The 16501-nt window shown below is 35.2% G+C and overlaps 1 protein-coding gene across 1 annotated transcript; it reads left to right on the forward strand.

Moving 5' to 3' along the window:
- Nucleotides 1-6973: 6973 nt before the first annotated feature.
- On the forward strand, nucleotides 6974-15646 carry HK3 (histidine kinase 3). The gene is made up of 12 exons (XM_078311517.1): nucleotides 6974-8370; nucleotides 8995-9288; nucleotides 10063-10232; nucleotides 10713-10928; nucleotides 11382-11568; nucleotides 11698-11749; nucleotides 12000-12229; nucleotides 12408-12506; nucleotides 12603-12905; nucleotides 13402-14198; nucleotides 14617-15002; nucleotides 15316-15646. Exons 1-11 carry the CDS (start codon nucleotides 7972-7974, stop codon nucleotides 14879-14881), a joined length of 3012 nt encoding a protein of 1003 aa, XP_078167643.1. The 5' UTR covers nucleotides 6974-7971; the 3' UTR covers nucleotides 14882-15002; nucleotides 15316-15646.
- The last annotated feature ends 855 nt before the right edge of the window (nucleotides 15647-16501 follow it).

Below are 16501 nucleotides of genomic sequence, written 5' to 3' on the forward strand. Positions count from 1 at the left end.
GTAGAATTTTTTTAGTTTGCATGTAGAATAATTTACCAACATTTATATTAATATCCAACTTAAAATACAAATTATCAATTTTAAAATACATATATTGAACAATCATAGATAAATTCAATGATCTTTGAATGATAAATGAAACCGTAATCCATTAAAAAAATTAGAAAACACACAATAAATAGTAAATGCATTTTAAAGTTATGACCGTTTAGAGAGCACGGGTGCGTCATTGATGTTTTGGCAATGGAACATCGATACACTTCTACTGTCATTAAGTCGAGCATAAAGCATCGGTGTGTTATCGGTGTTTTTGCACCGAAGCATCGTTTTTTTTTTTAACTTTAAACAACCATAACTTTGGCTAGAAAAGTCGAATTTGTGCGTATGACCCCAATTCGGAAAGGGGGAGACGAGACGGATCTAGATTTTGCTCAGGAGAGCATCCGACGGAATCAAAATTACAAAAAAAATATCGTTTAGTGCTTCAAAAATTAAGTTTAAGTTTTTTTTATCAACGGTAGACATACAAAGACTGGTATTGGTTTTTTTTTAAAAGCCTAAGAGATTATTCAAGAATTATCCATATAATTATTTTAAAATGTATTTAAAATTTATTGTGTGCATTTGCTTATTTTTTTTAATGGATTACGGTTTCATTTATTATAGGCCATTGAAATTATCTATGGTTGTTCAATATATGTCATTTCGGTCATGACAATTATAGAAGAAGAGTATTTAAAAAAAATATGGGACCGAAATGCCGATTCGGTCCCAGCTGAAAAACACTGGGAACCGAATTGACATTTCAGTCCCAAAAAAAATTGGCACTTACACCAACGGCCACACCATTTAGTACAAAAATGTGTGAAATAAGTGGGGATCGAATTGCCAATTCGGTCCAAAAAAAAAAATTTGTAGGACCGAATTGGCTGTTCGGTCTTTATTGTTTTTGTAAAAAAAAAAGTAATTATGTTGGTTTGGTAAAATTCAATTTCTTAATTATGCTTTATAAAAAAAATTATAGTATTTATTCGTGTTTTTAATCAGTAAGATATATATTACGTCATTTATCGCGAAAAGTTGCTGACATTATTTATATAATATCGTTTACATGCTAAAATATGTTGAAGTTCATTTACAACGTATTGTGTGTCTCGTTTATATTTCAATCAATAGGGAGTACCACAATTCAAGTCATATAATCACCCAGATCAATATAATACCTCTAAATAGTATTATCAATAATTCAACATGCTAATGGATTTGTTGTGTTAAATGAAAATGATTATCCATTTTTTTGTGAAAAAAAAAATGAGGAAAAAATGAGGAGAACAAAAATGAGGAGAACAAATCCGGGATATCCTTGATAAATTGGAACACGGTTTGTTTACCGCGAGAATGGGGTGGTATGGGAGTGTCTAATCTTCGGTTTCGAAACATTTCGCTGCTCTTGAGATGGTGGTGGAGATTGTACACCAACTTAAGTTGTTTATGGACTGAAAAAATAGTCATTCTCAAGAAAAAACCGCTAACTCAAGAAGGCACAATTCGTTAGATATCATCAGGTTCGTTTTTTTGGGCAAAATTGCTCTCAATTAAGCCACTTTTTGATATGTCTATCCAGATTGAAAACAGTAATAACCAGCTACTGTGGAGATGGGATTCTAGTGGCATTTACTCAGCCAAATCAGTATACACAATTCTAGTAAGTGGGGGGAGGATTGCATGGTTGTTTGATAATGTACGGAGATACAACACTCCACCAAGTGTACGTATTTTTGTCTATCTCCTTCTCAAAAACAGGTTACTCACTCATGTGTTGATGGTCAGAAGAGGGTTCAATGTCTCTCCCATCTGTGAGACGTGCAACATGGGCAGAATAGAATCACTCAGGCATCTATTTTTCACTTGTCCAAAAGCAGTGAGGCTGTGGGATAGGATGGCCGGAATTCCGGGGGTACGGCTCATGTTCTTGGATGAAACAGTGCAAAAAATTTGGACTAATTCCTCTTCAAGAGCATCCAGGGCAGGAATGGGGAGAAAACAATGGTCCGTCTACTTTGTTTCAACCTGTTGGTCAATCTGGAAACAAAGAAATAAGAAGATCTTCGAAGGCCAAGAAGTTCCACTAAGGGTGGTGGCAGAGTACACGCTACAAGAGGCAAAGATGTGGCTGCAGCATTGTTAGCGAAATTTTAGTTTCCAATTTTTGGTGGAGTTTTTAGATGTATGATGTATTTATTGTTTTATTTACTTTGACAATTGTACACTGATAGCCGCTATCAGTATTTTCAAAAAAAAAGATTATCCATTTTTTTGTTGTACTAAAAATCTGTTGTAATGCATTTAAATGTTATTTCTTTTTGTATTTATTCGTGTTTCTATCACTAAAGGACACGTTATATTAATCACCAACACACCAAAAAAATATCAGAAATAAAATCGTTTATATGCACGTATTACTTTTTGTGCCAAATAAAAATATATATCTCCATTCTTATATTATGCACGTAGTTGTTCTGATCCGCCAACGGCTGAGATTGAAAAATGAACTTTTAAATTGAATATCAGTATTTCAATCACATAATCTATCTTATTTTGATTAAATGCATCTATTTTATGTGGAGGAGTCGAAATTTAGTTAAAAACAAACTCGTTACAAAAAATGCTACATGGTTTGTCACAATTAAAATTGAATGAATTCCTAGCAATCTGTTTTCTTATTTCTCCTTACAACTACCTCCAATTCATGCAATTAAATTATCTCTTTATTTCTCTATTTCTCAATTTCATTTCTACTTTTCCTCCATAGTTTCGACAATGAAAATGAAAACTATCATATCTTTCGGAATTTTGTTTATGACTACTGTATCTTTGTGAATAGATGAATAAGAGATCTTGTGCCGATGAAAACAATAATATATTTTCGATCTGAATATATACGTAGAGAAAATCCTTATTTGAATCATTTAATCATATCTTTTCCAATTTTGTTTATTTACATATTATTTCTCCTCTAAATCATTTAATAACATGTTTTACTTGTGGAGAAAATTAGATATTAAATCACAATGATACCTCAAGAATTTTTTTATATTATATTTGATTCTTTTTTTTTTATTTGTTGTTGTTTCTTTTATTGTTATTTATTATTTGGATATCTATTTTTTCTCATGTTTGTCTTTTATTTTTATTTAAATATATTTTTTCTTAATTTTGTGTGAATATCAAACAAAAATATCTTTTTATATTCTATTCAATCTTACAATATATTTCCGTTGCAACGCAAGGGCACGATACTAGTTAATTATTATGCACTTACATTTCTCATAATAGTAAAGAAAATAAATGATTTGGATTCAACATTTGAATTTTAAAATTTAATGTATAAAAAATTAAGGTTTGGGTATTTTGCAGTACCAAAGAAAGGGCCAGTAAAAAAACTAATTTCAAGTCCGTGCCGCTGTGTCTGCAGATCCATGGTTCCGTGTCTGTGTGAGTGTGTGGGGCCTACGGGTATATCTCAAAAAAAATAAAATAATATATATATATATATATATATATATATATATTAACAAAATAATATAAGATAATAACTTTATGAGCTTATAACGTACTACACTACAGATTTGATGTGCTCCGGTTCATCCAGATTCATATTTTTTGTCCGAGAGTAAAAAAAAAATAACGAATAATATTTAATTAGTTAATTGAATTTAAACTTATTAGTTAAATTATAATTTAACTAATTTGAAGAAATTCAGGTAAATTAAAATTTTATTTCTACTTATCAGATTTATTTAATTTGTATAAATTTGAAGAAATTTGAAAATAAGAATAAATTAACTTAATATATTTAACTGTGCTCTTTGAGCTGACGCATGATGAGATTTTAGAGAGAGACAAATAAAATTTTATGAGAAGTAAAATTAAATCGGATTTATAAATTTTCATAAAAATTTCAAAATTCAGAAATGACGACTGCTCCCAAACCCTAACTGGATGCGTCCATGTTGGCCCTTTAACAAGACGAGGCATCGAACTCTCTAAAATTGTTAGCAAAGCTAGGATATGATGTGCTCATCAAGAAGAGTTGGTGAGCACAACTCCAAAAGCCTATCAGATTATCTTCAAATGATGAATTAAAACCATTGAAATCTATCTATTTCATGAGTGATGCACGTACATACAAAATTTTAAAAGTTTTGAATTCATTTTGTACCAAGCCAAGCGGTAAGAAAAATAATCTTTTATAAGTTTTATGTATTCATTTTTCATTATTATTTTGAGCGCTTGATATTGTACTAAATGAATTCGAAACTTTTAAAATTTTGCACGTATTATTTTGACCGCTTGATACTGAACTCTCTAAATAAATGACAAATGTGCTGGCTATTGTTGGGCAGGGAAGAATGAGAACCTAAAAACAAGTATTTTGTATTTATTCAAGCATCCACTAATGTAAAGGTAGAGAGCAACTTGATGGTCGGGTTGGTTTGCTTTGCTTTGGTTTGGTTTGGTTTGCTTTGGTTGGGTTGGGAAGAAACATGCGCGAAATCTAATATTATACAAAGTCATCCAAAACATATTCCTCAAAAAAGGGCACGAGAGAACTAATAAAAATTCAAAGTTTTCTCAAAGAGCATAAATGCAATAAATCCATCATGCTCGTGGCATCATCAATAAAAAAGACGGGACACTTAGACTTAGCAGTAGCTAGGAATATATATACATACATACCTTTTTGTTATATTTTTAGAAATAAAAAATAAAATTGCTGGAAAAGTAATCAATTGTTTTTTTCTTCAATAAATACATGAAAACGAATATTTTGTTTTTTTCTTCAATAAAGGCTACTTCTCCTTAATTTGGTATTATTGGTCTCTCTTTAATTAATAAGGCTATGGTGGAAAACATAAATAATAGAAGAGGAGAGGATCCGCAGATTTCACAGTTTATAACAGAATTGAATCAATCGCTCGGTCCTAACACTTTCGGAATTTATGTGAATTTGATACGTTGAATCAGTGCTTTAATTTCATCTATGAAATTGAAAAAAAATGAGCAACTATTCTTGTTTCCACTATTTTTATTTTTAAATTTTGAAAACAAAAAGTTGATATGTACGTGTAGAAAACTAAACTAAAAAAAAAAAGTTAGGGTGTGATGTGCTCACTAAGAGAGCTTGGTGAGCACAACTCCAAAAATCTAAAGTTGGCTTCAAATGACGAATCTGAACCGTTGAAATTTATTTACTTCATAAGTGATGCATGCACATGAAATTTTTTGGAAGTTAAGAATTCATTTAGTACAAAGTTAAGCGGTAAAAAAAATAAACAATTTACAAGTAAATTTATAAGTTGTTATATGTAATCATTTGTCATAATTTTTTTTTACTGCTTGACTTTTTACTAAATGAATTTGAAACTTTCAAAAAATTTTTATGTATATGCATCGCTCATGAAGTAGATGAATTTCAACAGTTTTGATTTGTCGTTTGAATCTAATCCGATAAACTTTTATAGTTGTGTTCATCAAACTTTTTTGGTAAGTACATCACACTCTAGTTTTGCTCAAACTAAAATAACTAGATTATGTATAAATTTTGAATTTTTTTCCAAGATACTGAAAGTGGAAGGACATAGGTAAAAAGATGCACTAAAAACATATATTCCTTAGATGGTACCGATATGGCAAGTAATATATTTCGCCTTCAGTACATTTTTTGATAAGCTTATATTTCATAAGAATAAAAAAAAGAATCTACAACAAGAAAAAAAGAACAAAAAATGCATCACTGAAGAAACATATATACAAAGGCAACTTTCTACCAGTTCTGACCCGCCACAGCATGTTGTGGATTGTGGTTGCCTCAGAACAGTAAACTTAAAAGCATTTTAAACTTTTTTGGCTCAGGTTTTAAGTCTCTTAATTAAGTGAAACAACATACACTTTGGAGGTGGATTTGGTTTGCCACCTTAGGAGGGCTAGGTTTAAATTTTAGTTATTGCAATATTGCTAGATTCATATAGTATTATTTTTTCTCATGAGGTGACACAACCGTCTAGATTAATGACTTAGATTAGATTCCATAAAATTCTCCAATCCAATCCAATCAAGCAAAGCTTATTACAACTGGAAAAGAACAAAACAGGATTAGAAATAATAAAACAAGTGCAACACTAGTCAAGCATATGCCCCTCTAGTGTAATTTTTTGGGCAGACAAGGGTATTCCTCTCTTTCTCTTTCTCTTTCTCTTTCTCTTTCCTCCAGTGATAATAATTGAATAAAAGAACAAAAGAGTGCTAAAATTGTTATTTTCAGAAAAATTAAAAAGGAAAAACACAACAGCAAGCTGTCTCAAATGGTGGAGCTTTATGGTGACCCCACACCTTATCATTCCTCATCATCTTAGTTCATGATCTTCTGTTACATTTTTCTTGTAGCTTTAATTGTGTGTGTGTGGAAGAAGTGAGAACCAAAAGATTCCAGTGAATAGGTGAATACAATTGATTACCTATTCAGTATTCAGAAATAATAAAAAGTGAATAGATATAGTATTAATAACTTACAAGGTAACAAATATAGGTAGAAGTGTGAATACGAGATGTGTTTGTAAATACGCAAATTATTTTCTGCTTAAAGTATTTTGGATATCTAAAACTTGGAATAATAAAAAAATATAACTGCACGAAGTCACACCTGAAGTTGCATGTTAGATCCAATGCATTACCTGACCATGTAGAATGAGAACTGAGTCATATGTTTTAATTTGACACAAATCTTAAAACATAAACTTCCTATATTTAAATAAGCACTGAACTAATTTTAAATTGGCTGAGAATATTTTATTTCCTGCAGTAATTGCATATGTACAATTGGACAAAATTTGAAAGCACAGAAGAAGTTGCAAAATGTAGTTGAATAGAAGATCCTGAGCATGGCATGCCCACAAGAGCAATCCAAATGCCAAAAGCAACCAAGACAGCATAGACAAAGCTCTCTCTCTCTCTCTCTCAAAGTCTCCAGACCGGTTAAAGGAGCCTCCTCACTCTTCATCCCTATCCTCTCTCTCTCTCTCTAACCCCCACTCCCCCACCTACCCATTTGCTCTTTGGCCCAAACAAAAACCCATGTCTCTATGAACTGGAACAACCTCACCCCTTGCTCCACCACTCTGCAATTAAACCCTACCCAGCTTAATTCATCTTTTTCAATTTCAAGTTCAAGTTCAATTTCTAGAGTGAGAGAGAGAGAGAGAGAGAGAGAGAGAACACACCCACTTCAACTCACAACAAAACACACACAGTCGTTCTAGCTTGCGTGTAGGGTTCTCTCTCTCTCTCTCACTCCTCTCTCTCTCTCTCTCTCTCTCTCTCTCTCTCGATTGGGATGTGAGCACCAAGCTGAGTGCCCAGTTGGGTCTCTCTCTCTCTCCCTCCCTCCCTCATTCACTCACAAGTCACAAACACACACACAAACCTTTTTTTGATTCACCCCTGTGGTTTTCTAAATTGTTCCTGTGTCCTTGTTTGGTTATTGTTCCTTTCTCTTTGGGCCTAGAAAGTGACATTGAGTACATAGATAACATATAAACCTCTCCAACTTGCTTATCCAAACTCTCTCATCATTCTCTCCATCTCTTTGCAGTTTGCACCAACAAACCTATTAAAAAATATTATATTTCTCTCTCATCCATCCCACCCCCCGCCCCTCTCTCTTCTCTTCTCATCTCTTTATCCTGTATTGGGTTGGGAACCGAAATAGATCGGTTCTCTTTGCTAAATCAATTGATTGCTTCCAAATTAGCTCCTTTTGATCCGTTTTATTTATCTTTTTTTTTTTCTTTCTCTTGATCTGTAAGAGAGAAAAATTTCCCTCTTGCATCAAAATATGGCTGTATTTCAGAAAACCTACCTCTCCTAGCCTCAGGTTCACTCAATTTTCCTTTTCCTTTTCCCCATAAACCCATGACTTGGTTCATTGATGCTGGCATAATGGAACAAAAGCCGCGATTTCTGAACCAAATCAAGCTCAATTTCTCTCTAGTTTGGCCAGAGAAGCTCTCTCTCAAGAGCTGGAGAACCCACCTCTACAACCACTACTTTGTCCCTAGAAAGGTAAGAGAAACATGGTGGCGAAAGCTCCTCATTTTGTGGGTAGTGTTATGGTTTGTGGTGAGTTTGTGGATATTATGGTTCATGAATTCTGCACAAGTGGAGAAGAGAAGAGAAACTCTTGGAAATATGTGTGATGAGAGAGCTAGAATGCTCCAGGACCAGTTTAATGTTAGCATGAACCATTTACAAGCTCTAGCTATTCTCGTCTCGACTTTTCATCATGCCAAAAACCCCTCTGCAATTGATCAGGTACAATTTTTAATCAGCGGGGTTTGGGATGGGGGCAGTTGGTTCAATACTATTTAACATTATGGTGACTGGTATCAAATTTCAGTTGATTGCTGTCAGTTGTTGTCATAGATTACTAATTGTATAATTAAAATTTTCACAAATTTTGTGAAGCACGGTACCTTACCAGTCAATGCAAGAGATTCAGACTGGTGCAAGAAAATACAGGCTGGCTGTTAATGGGATGAGTCGATAGTGTAATCGTTGACAACAATCGACAGTGACAACTGTAATATCATAGTTAGGACCCAATATATATATATTTTTTTCTGGAAAATTAAATTTCAAATTTTTTCGATGCCATCAAGGGCAACTTGCCGTGAGGTCAGCATAATTGGAAAAAAAAATATCAAGCATGTCAAAATATAAATCCTTTACACAATGTTCCCAATATAATAAAAAATTCCCAAATTGCCCCTCCATTGTCTGCTAGTATATCAAAGCATTAGTGAGTAAAAAGAACAGCAACTGAGTACAAATTGGACATCAGGGGATGCATCCCCTAGGTTATCTGATATTACTTGATAGAGGACACTTGGAATTTTGTGAAATTATATAATTAGCAACTATATTATCTCCAAACAGGCTACATTTGCAAGATATGCTGAGAGAACGACATTTGAAAGGCCACTGACAAGTGGGGTTGCCTATGCAGTAAAAGTCTTGCATTCAGAGAGGGAGCAGTTTGAGAAGATGCAAGGTTGGACCATTAAGAAAATGTACTCGTCAAAGAAATCAACGGCCCGGAACCAGGGGGATGACGGGCCCACTGAGGTCATGCCGCAGGAGAGCTGTCCTGTTGCTGATGAGTACGCACCAGTTATTTTCGCACAAGATACATATAAGCATGTGGTATCTCTTGACATGCTATCTGGCCATGTATGTAGTTTCAACTTGTTTGTCAAAAAAATTTTGTTTGTCATTTGGTGATCAAATGTGTTTGGCTGATAAAGTACCTATTGCAAAATGTTGAGAAAAATATAAAATAATTTTCTGATTTAGCATGCCCCCTTCTTTTTTTCTTAAAGGTTATGATCATGTCCCTTTTTTTGACATGGTGGTTTCCTTGATATAATATACCTCTTTGTGCAACATCATATCTTTTGATTTTCCTTACTAGTACCTTCTTTTCATTTTTCATTTTTTTTTTTCCTGTCAAGTGACTCTGATTTTCAGTTGTGCTTTCATTGGGGTGGTACAGCTGCATGAACTAGTTTTAAACTGAGGATAAACTAGTCTTTTTTCAAAAATACTCTGTCAAAAACACTCTTTTCTTGTAAAAAATTGCCTTTACTGTTCCGGTCAAATCATGTATGCATACTACCAGTACGCCCAAATTTGCAGCAGATATTTGAACAATCCTGTACGACTATATTTTGGTCAAACCACAATGGTAAAAGCTACAGCTGGTATTGTGTCTGTACTGAATCATTCCTTTTAGAACAAACAACTTTGGTCAGCCTAAAATGTCAAAATTGATAGTACTGTTTTGGCCATATGCAGCATAATTACCAAACCAATATGTCATGTACCAGGTTTTATCTGTTTGTTTCTGTAGGTAGGAATTGTTCTGGTGAACTACAGTCATAAAAATATATTGGCATGTTTTGGAAATTTGAATATGAAACAAGACATGTTGTTACTATTTTGTAGGAAGACAGAGAGAACATCTTGCGGGCCCGGGAGTCAGGCAAGGGGGTGCTAACTGCCCCTTTCAAATTAGTCAAGTCAAATCGTCTCGGGGTCATCTTGACCTATGCTGTGTACAAATCAGAGCTCCCTAGCAATGCTACTCCAGATGAGCGCATTGAAGCTGCTATCGGGTTAGTCTTTAAATTATCCAGCAATGAATTTCTATTTGGGTATGTACTGGTATGCATTTGGCTAGCTGGTGGTGTATTGATGCTTTCCGAAGGTTTTCTCGGTGAATTAGGTTAAATAAGGCTCCACATCTCCTAAAAGTTATACTATGATCAGACCTAGAACTGTTTTAGTTGGACTGGTATAAATCCAGTATGCCATGGTATCTTATAGAATGCAAGCTTTGTTAGTATACCTATAATTAACATCTCCTAAAACAATGACAATAACGGGGTTAATCTAGAATAAATACAGAACTTGAAATGATAAATGACGTTTGTTCTTTAAGTTAGATTTCTGAGCAGATTGGTCGGTAATAGTTGTACTTGTAGCTATAACAATAATAACAACAACAATAACAAGAATAATACATTAATAATAAGAACCAAGGATGGCAGCAATGATGACTATATCTGGAACTTGTGTTTTTAATTTGTGAACAGGTATTTGGGAGGGATATTTGACATTGAGGCCTTGGTAGACAAGTTATTGCACCAACTAGCTTGCAAGCAGTCAATTTCAGTAAATGTCTATGACACGACTAATAAGACTAATGGGCAGATAAGGATGTATGGGCCAAATAAGACGGGCACGGGTATGTTTCATAATAGTGCTCTCAATTTCGGTGACCCAATCAGGAAGCATGAGATGCACTGCAGGTACTTGATTTAATCAAACTCAATGTTTTATCTTTTTTTTTTTTTTTTCTTTATGATCATTAAACCCTCCAGAAATTCATTTTTACATTGGTGTGGGATTCTCTGAGATATGATGTGCTGTGGTGGCCATAGTGTTTGATTACAATACTTATATTGGTGAGGGAGTAGATAGCATAAAATGTTTGCAGGCTTAGGTCTTGCTTTTTGAAATTGATAGGGATTAGATAAGGTGATTTGAATTGTTATAGTCAATTATGGTGGCCAAAAATGGAAAGTTGGAATTTAAGATTCTCTTTGCGGAAAAACACCCAAAATAGTGCCAATGCGTATTAAAATCGTGCAACTTTCTTTTATTGCAAAATTGCTTCGAGAGAAACTAACATGCGAGCTTATTACACAAGTGTCAGAACTCTATTTTGAAATTGTTTTTGGGTTTGCTTTGTGATTATATAGGTTTACACAAAAACCGCCATGGCCTTGGCTCGCTATCACGACCTCATTTGGGACCCTAGTGATTGCTTTGCTAATCGGCCACATATTTCATGCTACAGTAAACCGCATTGCCAAAGTTGAGGATGATTTCCATGATATGATGGAACTCAAAAAACGCGCCGAAGCTGCTGATGTGGCAAAGTCACAGGTATCCTTTTTAAGTTTGAATTACTTTTGAGGAAAAAAATTGTTACTTCAAGGAACCTTTTTTTTTTTCTATAATTTTATGTACTCATATTGAATCTAATACAACTTAAATTTTCTGTTTTGCCTGTAGTTCTTGGCAACTGTTTCTCACGAGATAAGAACCCCAATGAATGGTGTTCTAGGTAAATCTATTTTGTTTTTGAATATTAGTATCTAATATGATGGAAAGTTGGAAACCCTATAAGTTCCAAATTTTATTTAACACTAAATCAAACACGTACCAAGCACACTATCAAGCTGACAAAATAATTAAACATTATTTTGATAAAAAAATAATAATTAAACATTATACACAATTATAAATAAAAAAAAAGAGATCAATCTTTATGGTCTTCTCTTTACAGCAGTAATGCTTAAAAAACTATGTTGTAGGGATGTTGCAAATGCTGATGGACACTGAGCTGGACGTTACACAGCAGGACTATGTGAGAACTGCACAAGCAAGTGGGAAGGCGCTGGTGTCATTGATAAATGAGGTGCTTGACCAGGCCAAGATCGAGTCTGGCAAACTTGAGCTTGAGGCTGTCTATTTCAATTTGCGGTCTCTTTTGGACGACACACTGTCCCTATTTTCTGGCAAGGCCCAGGAGAAAGGCCTTGAGGTACATTCCTCTTCTTTTCCCACCAATATACTAACAAAAGGTTGATGTCTGGAGAAGAAGACTAAGAGTTGCTTTGTTGCTAATGAAGATAACAAAGATGACACCTTTGTTGTTTCTTAAATGTCTCTTGATTAATGATGTCTCATTTCAATTGTTCTTAACGACTCGTTTATTGCAGTTGGGGGTGTATGTATCTGATCAAGTTCCAGAAACACTAGTTGGTGATCCGGGTAGAATAAGGCAGATAATCACAAATTTTATGGGAAACTCTATCAAGGTAAGCTTTTCATTACCCTATACAGAACAATGAGCTCATTTTGTATATGGAACTTTTCGTAGTTGTATTTGACATTGTTTATTTGGTCTTTTTTAGTTCACTGATAGGGGGCATATATACCTGACAGTGCATCTAATTGATGAGGTGGCAAGCTTGTTGGAAGTAGAAACGGAAACAGACCCACATAGTAGCACAAATAACACACTGAGTGGGCATGCCGTGGCTGCTCGGAGCCAAAGTTGGGAGAACTTTAGCATTTTTCAGAATGGGTCAAATCCCTTTGATGGACCTTATATTTCCAGTTGTTCTAACCAAATAACCCTGATCATATCAGTTGAGGATACCGGAGTGGGGATCCCTTATGAGGCTCAATCTAGGGTTTTTACACCTTTCATGCAGGTATGTTTACATAAATGCAACCTTTGTGGTCTGCCCTGATGCCAAAATAATTTTTATACCTGAAAATAAGATACTTAACAGCTGTTTCTCTAGAGTATGTTAAATATTGCCTATACTCCCATTCTGGTTTCTTCAAAACCACGTTAATAACCCTTCATGACAACTACCCTTATTCTATAAGTTGTTCGTTTAGATCTAGATGGTTAGAAAGAGTAGTAGTTTGGGCATTTCTGGAGTGACGTGGAAGTAAGGCTAAATAGTTTATTTTTTTCCTTTGATGTGTTGCAGTCATCTCTTGGATGCTTCCTATGTTTTGTAGGGGGTATTGTGTCATTTCTTTATTTTAAGTGGTTGTAGAGTAATTTTGTTATTTCTTGTTTCGCATGTCAAAAAAGAGCACACACTTTGAAGATACAGCCATAACATTGGTGTTTTGCTTTGTTGTAAGGCATTGCTTGCAAAGGATAATGATGATATTTTTTTTTCTTTTTGCCAGGTGCGTCCCTCAGTAGCGCGTATACATGGTGGCACGGGAATTGGCTTGAGCATTAGCAAATGTTTAGTTGGCTTAATGAAAGGAGAGATCGGTTTTGCAAGCCGTCCCCATATTGGTTCCACATTTACCTTCACCGCGGTGCTTACTCGTACACACAATAACTCAACTTCCAGCGAATACAAACCCACTGAATTCCATGGAATGAATGCGTTGATAGTGGACAATAGACCGGTACGGGCCCAGGTGACATCATATCACCTCCATAGACTTGGAATAAAATCTGAATTAATCCCAAATTTATCCCAATTTTTACCGAAACTTCGCCTAAATATGGTGCTGATCGACAAAGAGACTTGGTCCCTAGAGGCAAAAACATGGCCTAGTTTTGCTTCTAGGTTCACTAATGGCACTACACCGAAAGTATTCATTTTGGCGAACCCAACCCTAAAGAGTAACTCACCGTCCTTTCGAGATGTTAATCTGAACATAATATTAAAGCCCCTTCGGGCTAGCATGTTGCAAGTGTCATTGCAACGATCCTTGTTTGGAGGTGGGGATAGGGAAAATTGCCGAAATGGAGTTGTGGGAAACTTGTCTCTGGGAAGTCTGCTTCAGGGAAAAAGGATTTTAGTGGTGGATGACAATTTGGTGAATCTTAGGGTTGCGGCTGGAGCTTTGAAAAAATACGGGGCTGAGGTAACTTGTGCTGGCAGTGGTAAACAAGCTATCAGGTGTCTCAAACTGCCTCATACTTTTGATGCGTGTTTCATGGATATACAGATGCCAGAGATGGATGGGTTAGCTCTTATTTTTACCTTATTTAGTTTGGAATTTGTGTACTTTCTCATATGTTATAAACCTCTAAGCCAATGGACTGTCACTGCAATTTGTTCTGTTCACATATCTGCCTTAACATTTTCTTATATTGTCATATACATGTAAATTTTTATTATTTACACTGGATAGTATATATTTTTATCATTTAAAATGTTTTCCGCTTATACTACAGATTAAATTATATTTGGCATGCAATCATTTTTCATATTTATGTATATTCCCATAAAATGTTCATATGTTGCATATGGTCACATATAATGATTCAAATCTTTACAAGCCTAGCAGTAGAATTTTCCTTATTTATAACATTTTTGGAATAATATGAGTAGACTTCTGGGGCTTGTTTATTTATTTGCAAAATTCTTCTTTGTGCTTTAGATTTGAAGCGACTAGGCATATACGAGCCATGGAGGAAGACCTAAATGATCGAATAAAACACGGTGAAATGCCTCCAGAAATTAATGGGAAAGTCATCCAAAATTGGCATATTCCAATATTAGCCATGACAGCTGATGTTATACAAGCTACACATGAAAAAAGCCTCAAAAGTGGCATGGATGGTTATGTCTCCAAGCCTTTTGAAGGCGAGCAACTCTATAGGGAAGTTGCACGATTTTTCAAGCCAGACACAAAGTTGAATTAGGTTTTAGAGTAAGATTTTTGTTAAGGTGTAGAAATTGCTTGTCACGATGGTGGGTGTTGACGCAAGTTGGACACAATGCGCATGCAGCATCGACAGTTAGATCGGTGTTTCTTTTCAACGAGTAAGTACTATCTTATGTATGTACCAGATGAAGGTTTTGAAGCCTGAACTACATTGGTCTTTATTACTACCATACCTTGACATGAACTTGCTAGGCTCTGCACCAATACCGGTGTGATATCTGTACAGTTGCTGACAGGGGCAAAAGGTGTACAGCCAGAAAAGATAGAATTATTACGTCGTAATTTTGATGCTGATTTGTCTCTAATGGTTGGGTCATGAAGATATTATTCGGTTGTAGATTACTTTGTGCTTGTTTTAGGTCTCTGTTTGGTAAACATCAGCTGACTTTTCCTTTTGGTTTATCTTTTTAGGAACGATTTGGTGTTGGAAAAAACATCATCTTTCAGTTGCTATCTCAGGAGGACTTTATTTACATGTTATTCAGAAACACGTTTTATTCAAAATCGAGATGCGTGAAAAGGAAAAGAGCCAATTTCGGTGCAACAGCTGGAAATAGGTTGATACCTTCCCATCTAGTGTAAAATAAATCTAGTCAGATTTTTTTTTTTTTTTCTTCTGGGTGTACAGGGGTTTTCGCTTGTTGTGTACTTGTTGTAGCGTGCTTGTTACTGAGGGAGCAATCATGTATGTAAATTATCCAATTCTTATACCAATTGATAGAAAACAGAAGTTCTGTTTTCACATTTTTAGACTTGAAAAATTCCTCAACTTCATCACCTTTGGGGAATATTCATTTTAGCAAATATGAACCCATTGCTTCTCCCTTTATTAAACTTAGGCCCCACTGTCAGCGCCTCAGTTGATTCAATTTCTCTGACCGTTGCTGCTTCTGCTCTGCCCTTGCTGCCCAACACGCCTACTTCTCCTTTGCTGTATCTGGCTAAGTTAAAATTAGCGTGAATCCATCCCAATTCCGCCTCAGGTCTTAACATTTCCATCTCCTTCAAAGCATTCTCAACCTCGAGAATAAAATCTGGAAACTTGTGAGCCATAGAATGATAGCTTTCCCATGTTGCGTCTTCAATTTCCTGGTTGGACCACTGAATTAGAACTTGAACCTCGAGAATAAAATCTGGAAACTTGTGAGCCATAGAATGATAGCTTTCCCATGTTGCGTCTTCAATTTCCTGGTTGGACCACTGAATTAGAACTTGAGCCTCCGCGACATTTCGCTTCTTAACCATCCTTCTTGCTAGTAGTGCTACTGGAAATAGCTGCATACTCCCGTCAGGCCCAATCACTGAAAGGTTGGGGGTAGTTGCTTGAGTGCTCCCAATACGTTTCTTAAGCTGAGATACATGAAACACAGGATGGATAGCTAACCCGTCTGGTAGGTTTAGTCGATAGGCATTGTCACCTAGTTTTCCAATCACTTCATAAGGCCCATAGAATCTAGGACTGAGCTTTTGATTTCTTAGCCCTACCACTGTTATCTGATGGTAGGGCTGCAATTTCAGATAAACCCAATCGCCAAGGTCAAATTTCCTCTCTCTTCGTTTCGCACCAGCATACTATTTCATGCGATTTTGTGCCATG

Source organism: Carex rostrata, chromosome 11, assembly GCF_964058835.1.
Source record: "Carex rostrata chromosome 11, lpCarRost1.2, whole genome shotgun sequence".
NCBI lineage: Eukaryota > Viridiplantae > Streptophyta > Magnoliopsida > Poales > Cyperaceae > Carex > Carex rostrata.

What these genes read in the sequence shown, in the direction of transcription:
- HK3 (XM_078311517.1), top strand. Translation starts at nt 7,972, where the DNA reads ATGACTTGGTTCATTGATGCTGGCATAATGGAACAAAAGCCGCGATTT. An exon ending in CTGATGTGGCAAAGTCACAG is followed by an intron (nt 11,569 to 11,697) that starts GTATCCTTTTTA and finishes TTTTGCCTGTAG; the next exon opens with TTCTTGGCAACTGTTTCTCA. An exon ending in CCCAGGAGAAAGGCCTTGAG is followed by an intron (nt 12,230 to 12,407) that starts GTACATTCCTCT and finishes CGTTTATTGCAG; the next exon opens with TTGGGGGTGTATGTATCTGA.